Raw genomic sequence first — 8,460 nt, forward strand, 5'->3', positions numbered from 1 at the left:
TGCAGGGGATGATGGGAATGTTGCAGAGGCAGTGAAAGGTGAGGGTGCAGCCACTGGAGTTTCTGAAAATGATCCCTTGGAAAGGTTTGTAAAATTGTGGCTTTGCCAGAGGAGCTTTGTTTTTGGTTGTGTGGCAACTTCAGACTGACCCCTTTCTCTCCCTCCTATCCCTGTCTCTCAGTTCAGAGCCCAAACACACTTCAGGAAGGGGATTTGTTGGGTCCTGAGGTTGTTGAACGTTCCGGACTCGAACCTGCATCGGAAGATCCGGCAAAGCCCCTGGCAGGTGAGGGGTGCACCGATCTTTATCCGGAGATGCCCAGATGTAGCCGACCGTGGGCAAGACAGGCATCTGTGAAGACAAAGGGGTCCTAAGACCCTCGGACCATAGAGAAGTTACAGCACTGAGGAGGAGGCCGTTCAGCCCATCTTTTCCAACATTTACCCGAAAGACCCGGGAGGCTGAAGGTCTGGAAAGTTCCGCTGTCCTTCCGGGAGTTTTGAGAGGGGTGAGGAAACCTTTCAGGCTGGAAAGAGACGACCCTGAAGGGGTCCACCGAAGGGCGAAGGGGAAGCGGGTTGCGACCAGCCTCCACTCAGATACTCACCATCGATTCGCGTGACCTTGCTGTGCGCCAACCAGCCAGGTGTCTCCCCCACACGTCACGGCTGTGAGGGGCACCAAGAGGCACCTTGCACCTGGCACTGGAAAGCCTCGCGTACAAAGGTGACTCGGCCGGGCTGCGCGTGTTGGCGAATTCACGCCTCTGCTGTTTATCCGGCTACGGCCCTCCCACCACCCACCTCCCCTGTCATCACCACCCACCCCCCCAATGTGTCCTGCTCAGTCCGAGTATAGCTGGTGATCCCTCAAGCTAGCCTAGCTGGGCACATCATTCCGGACAGGTTAGCCCCCAAACACCATCCACACACCCCCCATCCACACCTCGCTACCTCCCCCCCACCCCACAGTCTCCTCACCTCCTTCCCTGCCTCCCACCTCATTCTATTCAATAGCATTTCACAACCAAAGCATTTTGTCAATTTTTACCTTTTCAAACGCCTCCTGACGCAGATGGTTTGAGATCCCACAGCTTCACTCATCCGCTCCTCCCTCGAGGTATGAACGCGTTTGCGGGGAGAGAGGGGGAGAGAGAGAGAGAGAGGGAGGGATAGAGAGAGGCGATAGCTTGAAATTGGCACACTGAAATCGGGTGCAGGTCTGAGGCTGAGGGCTGACTTTGGACGGAGAGGCGAGGGGTATTGGAATCGAGCTGGGACTCGAAGCTTGAAGAGAGGATGTGGAGCCCTTGGAGTGAGCAAGTGGGAGCCAGGGAAGGTTCTGAATCCGTCAAACCGGACCAGGGAGGGACGGTTTGACACAGAGGTGGGAGTTTAACGAAGGAAGACCAGAAGCTCACGAGATCCCCAACGGAGAGACACAGCTTCCGATCCCAAAGATCCAATATTTGATCGCGTTTGGACAAACAGTACTCAACGCAAAACTCGTCTGAGTCAGTCCCATCAAACTAGGAGCGCACCCAGGTCAGAGGGAAGCTGCCTCACTTTGCGGACAGTTCTGGACCTTGGCTTCACCTGGACACAGAAGCTAAGAGAAGGTCAAACTGAAACCTCTCGAAAAGTGCCGGCATTTTCAGCTTTTCTGAGCCGGCCAAGAGGTCAAGCTCCATGAAGCTTGAGCCCTCTCTCTTGGGTATACGCCTTCAGGGGAAAGAGGGAGAGGCGGAGGGGCTGGGTGGGCTAAAGATGGATGGTCCCAGCCCGGGCTGCTGAATATGAGCCACTCGGTAAAGCGTCCTTTGACCACATTGAGCTTGGTTGTGTAGTTCAGAGTTCGGACTGTCAGCTCGCTGAAGAATCAAGTGAAGAATCCTGCTCCGTACAATTTTGCTTTTCTTCAACCCCCTACCCCCCCATCTCCCCCACCACCCCACCTCCCCACCCCCCAGACCCCCAACAAGCTGGGCTGCCAATTCCAGACAAGGTCATCGTCTCCTCTGCTTTCTCGCCGGCCAAGCCTTCATGCTCTGCCCTTACTCCATGGCCGACTTCCTGAAGATTGCAATCCTCGGAGCTCCTGGAGTGGGGAAGACTGCGATTATCCAGCAGTTCGTGTGGAACCAATTCACCGAGGATGCTGTCGGCCCACATGGGGGAGTGTACCGGCCGTCTGTGATCCTAAACGACCGGATTTACCATCTGGTCATTCTGGATATCCCCGCGTCACTCGTCTTCACCGATAACCAGCAGGTAAGGGCGCTTGGCCAAAAGGCCCGCTGCTCCATGCTTAGTCGGGGGTGGGGTGGGGGGGGTGGGGTGGGGGAGGTGGGGGGCGGGGGGTGGGTGAGGGGAGAACTCCCGGACCCCAGCCGTACGACCCTTGAGGGAAGAGTGGAGGGGCCGGTTCCTCGGGGCAGAGGAGGCTGAGGGGAGGCTCCATTGAGACGTACGAGGGGCCTGGATAGAGTGGATGGGGAGGGCCAGTTGACCTGAGCAGAGGGATCAGTGACTCGAGGAGGTGGGGGGGGGGCAGAGATCTAAAGTGATTGGTAGAAGGATTGGGGGGGGTGATGAGGTATGATTTGTTCACCCGTGGGTGGGGGGCGGTGCTGGGGGTCTGGAACTCACTGCCTGAAAAGAACAGGAGAGGCAGAAACCCTCAACTCATTTAACAGGTGACTGGAAATGCCCCTCAAGTACCATAAACTACAGGCCAAAGAACCACCTCCTGGACAGCGGGGTCAGTCTGGGTGACCTGTTTGTGGGCTTGCACGGACACGATGGGCCAAGTGGCCTCTTTCTGTGCCGTAAACTTTCAAAAGATTCTAGTGGAGCGCAGATGGAGGCCATTCTGTCCATTGAGGCCCTGCTGGCTCTCTCACCAAGGAGTGAAGTTGATCACAAACCCGCTGCTCTTTCCCTCACATCATCACCTTTTGCTTCTCACTCCAAGTGTTTATCCAATTCCCTTCAGAGGAGAACCATTCACTATCTCCGCCAACACCACCGTATCAGGCAGGGCAGTCCAAATCCTGACCCCTCGCTGTGTGGGAACATTTCACCCCCATCTCTCCTCCACTCCCATTATTGTTCACCTTCAGTCTGTGTCCTCTGAGTATTCATCTTTCAGTCGTTGCGAACAGTTTCTCCATATTCACTCTGTCGATAGCCTTCATGGTCCTGGTATCTCTGAAACTCCTCCAGCCCCTACAACTCTCCCTATCTCCGAAACCTCCTCCAGCTCTACAACCCTCCCTATCTCTGTAACCTCCTCCAGCCCCTACAACCCTCCCTATCTCTGTAACCTCCTCCAGCCCCTACAGCCCTCCCTATCTCTGCAACCTCCTCCAGCCCCTACAGCCCTCCCTATCTCTGCAACCTCCTCCAGCCCCTACAGCCCTCCCTATCTCTGTAACCTCCTCCAGCCCCTACAACCCTCCCTATCTCTGCAACCTCCTCCAGCCCCTACAGCCCTCCCTATCTCTGTAACCTCCTCCAGCCCCTACAACCCTCCCTATCTCTGTAACCTCCTCCAGCCCCTACAGCCTGTTATATGCAAGGTCCCTCCTTACAGTTAGAAGCAGTTCAGGGAAGGTTCACTCGACTCATTCCTGGGACGAGGGGCTTATGAGGAGAGTTTGAACGGGTCGGGCCTACAGCCTTTGATGTTTAGAAGGACGATAGGTGATCCTATTGCAACGTAGAAGGGCCGGGGGTGTGGGGGGGCGGGAGGGGTGGAGGGGGGCTTGATAGGGCAAATACCGGGAGGGTGTTTCCTCTTGTGGGAGAGACTAGAACCAGGGTCTAAAAGCAAATTACTGCGGACGCTGGGAACGTGAAATAGAAACAGGAGATGCTGGAAAAACTCTGCAGGCCTGACACAATCCGTGGAGGGAGAGAAACAGAGCTGAGGAATAGAGCCACAGGGACTCCATTCCCTCCAAAGGGGGTTCGTCTGTGGAATTCTCTACCCCAGAGGGCAGTGGAAGCCGGGTCAATGAATTCATTCAGGGCTGAGCCAGGCAGGTTTTTTGTAGACGAGGGAGTCTGGTGTTTTTGGGGGGGGTGAGGGGTGGGAGGTGGGGGGGGTGCGGTTGGCGGGGGGGTGGGGGGGTGGGGGGCGGTGCTGTCTGGCGTGGATGGGGCAGACGGCATAGTGGACTTGAGACCACACCTGGATCAGCCATGATCTTATTGAATGGCGGGGCAGGCTCGAAGGGCTGAATGGCCTCCCCCTCTAAGTCCTTTAAAAGGTTAACCTGCCTATAGAGTTCCCAACTGCTGTGGGGGAGCATAAAGGTGTAAGAAACGGGAGCGGGCCTAGGCCGCTCGGCCCCTTGAGTCTGCCCCACCGTCCATTACGCTCCTGGCTGATTGCCAATCTCAACTCCACGTTCCCTTCCTGTCCTAAAACCTGTCGATCGCAAGCCTTGAATAATTGTCCGTATTTCGCTGAGACCTTTGACCTTGAGGTGCGGCCTGCGGCCATTTTGTCCTCTCTCTCTCTCTCTCTCTCTCTCCTCAGGAGTGGATCGAGAGGTGGAGTGAGACGGGGGACCAGGGCATCCAGCCCGCGCACGCGTACATCCTGGTCTACGACATCTGCTGCTTCTCCAGCTTCGAGTACATTAAGGCGGTGCACCAGCTTATCGTGGCCAAGAGGTGGGTCCCACCTCCACGTGGAGAGGGGTGGTGGGTCCAGCGGATTTGGAGGGGGCGCAGTTGGTGGGGGGGGGAGGGTAGGGGCAGCGCTCCCAATTACACAGGAGTACCCGCTCGCCCCGACTCAGTCATAGCTCAGTCGGCAGCGCCCTCGCTTCTGAGTTGCCAAGGCTCTACGTTCAAGGCCCACTCTAGGCCTTGAGGTGCTGTTCTTCAGGCACAAAGAGGAGGCCCCTTCTGCTCGCTCGGGTGGGCGTGAGTGATCCCATGGCACTCTTTACAAGAGCATGCGATTTACCCCACCCCCACCCCCCCCAGCTAGTGTCCTGGCCGAAATCTATCCCTTCGTCAACATCGCAAGGGAAAACGCATTATCTGGGATCTTGCTGTGCGCAAATTGGGCTGCCGTGATCCTTCCCTTGAAAGAGTGGTGACGTTTCACAAGCGCTTCATTGGCTGTGACGCAGGTGGCAGTCATGAAAAGCACGATGAGAATTCTTTCTTCTATCCTCCACCCCCCCCCAATCTTGCCGGATTGACCCTTGACCCCACAGGTGAAAGATCACCAGTTGACCCAGTCCTCCTCGTCGGAGAGAGAAAGAGAGATGGTGTGCGATTTGAGCCCAGAGACCGAAAGATCGGCCTGACCACCCCCCCCACCCCCCCCCCCACCTCACAGGCCTTTCTCAACCTTCAGCGCCTGTTGACCTTTGACCTTTCTCCCCCCATTGTCGCCCATCCAGGCCTCCCGGGTCGGGCAAGGTGCCCATCCTGATCGTGGGGAACAAGCGGGATCTTCAGCGGCGGAGGGTGGCTCCCCGGCGTAATGTGGCGGCGCTGGTCAAGAGGTCGTGGAAATGCGGCTACATCGAGTGCTCGGCCAAGTACAACTGGCACATCTTGCTGCTCTTCAAGGAGCTGCTGAAGACCGTGGGCTGCCTGGCCTGCAAGAGCGCCCACGCCTCCGCCTGCCTCCAGGGGGGGCTGCGTGCCAACCGTTGCGTCATCCTGTGAATGGGGGGGGGGGTGCCCGGCCGTGAGGAAGGGGGGTGGGAGCAGGGGAGGTGAAGGCAAGAGGGGCCACCCTGGGACTTCCTGAATATCAGTCCCTGTAAGGACAGGAGGAGGCAAACCAGCCCCTCGAGCCTGTTACACAGGAACAGAAGGAGGACCATTCAGCCCATCGAGCCTGTTACACAGGAACAGGAGGAGGACCATTCAGCCCATCGAGCCTGTTACACAGGAACAGGAGGAGGACCATTCAGCCCCTCGGGCCTGTTACACAGGAACAGAAGGAGGCCCATTCAGCCCCTTGAGCCATTCGTCAAGATCATTACTGATCTACATCTTAGCTCTACCTTGGCTCCTTAACCCTTAAAATTCCTAAAAAATAAAAATCCATCATCCTCGAGGGGTGGTGGTGGTGGAGGTGGGAGAAGGAGAGACTTTCAGATTCCAACTTCCTTTTGAACAAGGGATGGCTTCCTGACATCACCTCTGTACGGCCTGGCTCCCTCTGGCTTTACAATTATCACCTTAACCAAGGATGGAGGCAGACAGAAAGGAAAGGAACTGGATTTTAACACAAGGGTCAAGTTAGGTTCAGAGAGAGAAGTGAAGAAGAGAGAGTGGTGAAGGAAGATTGGGTTAAGAGTGAGAGAGAGCAAGGAGACAGAAAGGAAATCCACAGAACAACACAGAGCAGAAGGAGGCCTTTCGGTCCATCGTATCTGTACTGGCTCTTTGAAAGATTCCATCCCAGTGGCCTCACTCTCCCCTACTCATTCCCCTACAGCCCCGTCGAACATTCCCGCTCAAGTATTTGTTGGATACTCATCCGAAGTTCACCGTTGAACCTGCTTCCCCCGCCCTTTCAGGCCGCGAGTCCCAAATCAGAGCAGCGTGCAAATCTGTCGAGCAGCTCACGACCTTCAGGGGGCCCTGACACTTTGAATTGTTCCCCTTGAAGGAGGCCTGGTAGGTTGGCGCTAAGATGAGCACCCCACCCCCCACCACCCCCACCCCCACCAACTCCCCGGCTCATTACAGAAGTTGAATCTCGCCGAAAAAGGGGGGCACCACACTTGCGAAAAGAAACCAGCCTTTCAATGCGATTCCACAACTGGGCAGCACTTTCTGGGTAACCCTGAGTGCGCTGACGGTGACACTAACAAATAACTTAAGGTAATTGGTCAAGCTTGTCTGTGAATAGACTGTCGGCCTGCCCTGGGTGTACCGCTGTCTCATGCCTGTTACTTGTCGGGATAGGCTCTAACTCCCTGCGGCTCTGATTGGAAGAAACACTTCTGGGAAAGTGAGCGAGTCAAGCCTGTTACAGGGAATATTTTTATTTTCCTCTACCCCTACATGGGTGGCATCAGCAAAGTCAGCATTTAATGCCCGTCCCTAATTGCCCTTGAACTGAGTGGCTTGTTTGGCCATTTCTGAGGGCAGTTGAGAGTCAGCTACGTTCACTGTGGGCCTGGAGTCACATGCAGGCCAGATCAGGTAAGGACAGCAGATTTCTTTCCCCTGGAGGGGTATTAGTGAACAAGGTGGGTTTCAAGGTTTATCTCTTCATTTCCAGATTTGTTAACTGGATTTAAACTCCACCAGCTGTCATGATGGGATTTGAACCCTTGTGTCCTTAACTTGGGGCACTACCTTAGTGAGCTAGTGACATTACCACTAAACCACCATCTACCTTGAGCGGCATACATTCATATGCAGCGACCTGTCCTCTGCAAACAAAAGGAACATGTTCAAGCCTTCCACCCCCTTCGAATTACCCACAAGCTTGGGAAATCTATAGTTCCCCCTCCTTTTCTCCAGGGCAGTGCTTTGACCAATGGCAGTCAACTTGCCAACGAATCAGCACCCTTTTCTCCCCACCCCTCCGGAACACAAGTTGTTGCAATCGTTTGAAAGTTGGTATTCCTGTGTTTGCCTTGGCGAGCGCAAGATGAAAAACGCTGGCAACATGTCTCTCTCTCTCTCTCTCTACAGCAAGATAAAACTCCTGGCTAAAGAAGCCCCCTTAGGACGAGGTCATGCCAAGGTCCGCGGAGAGAGTGGGTCATATTTAAGCCGTAATCGTGCTGGACGGCCGCTGGGCTGGCGGGCAAGCTCAGGTTTGTGTGAAGGTAAAGGCGGAGCAGCACAATCGTCTGCCAACTTGCGGCGATTTGCAATGCTCACGTGGGTCTCCGCCCCTCACTGTGAGTTGCTGGGTGTTTTTTTTAATGATTTCGGGGCTGATGATATTTTTCTCTGCAATTTCAGGACCCGTAGAACAACTGCTGATGGAGGCCCAGTTTCAGTCCCTTCTCCCTTGGTGACTGTGAATTATAGTAATTGTGAATTGGGATGATTGTGAATTAGAGATGATTGCGAATTGGGAGTGATTGTGAATTGTGGGTGATTGGGAATTGAGGGGTGATTGTGAACTGGGGTGATTGTGAATTGAGGGTGATTGTGAATTGAGGTGATTGTGAATGGGTTGATTGTTAATTGGGGTAATTGTGAATTTGGGCTGATTGTGAATCGGGGTGATTGGGAATTGGAGTGATTTTGAATTGGGGGTGATTGTGAATTGGGGGTGATTGGGAATTGGAGTGATTGTGAATCGGGTGATTGTTAGTTGGGGCAATTGTGAATTTGGGATGATTATGAATTGGATTGATTGTAAATTGTGGGTAATTGTGGATTGGGGTGATTGTGAGTTGGTGGTAATTGTGAATTGGAGTGATTGTGAATTGGGTATGATTGTGAATTGGG

General features: G+C 54.6%; 1 protein-coding gene across 1 annotated transcript; it reads left to right on the plus strand.

Annotated features, from left to right (window-relative positions):
* The first annotated feature begins 2,061 nt into the window (after positions 1 to 2,061).
* Positions 2,062 to 5,697, plus strand: LOC121269421 (ras-like protein family member 10B). The gene is made up of 3 exons (XM_041174042.1): positions 2,062 to 2,271; positions 4,559 to 4,683; positions 5,427 to 5,697. Exons 1-3 carry the CDS (start codon positions 2,062 to 2,064, stop codon positions 5,695 to 5,697), a joined length of 606 nt encoding a protein of 201 aa, XP_041029976.1.
* The last annotated feature ends 2,763 nt before the right edge of the window (positions 5,698 to 8,460 follow it).

The sequence above is a fragment of the Carcharodon carcharias genome, chromosome 24 (assembly GCF_017639515.1).
Source record: "Carcharodon carcharias isolate sCarCar2 chromosome 24, sCarCar2.pri, whole genome shotgun sequence".
In the NCBI taxonomy this organism is placed as follows: Eukaryota; Metazoa; Chordata; class Chondrichthyes; order Lamniformes; family Lamnidae; genus Carcharodon; species Carcharodon carcharias.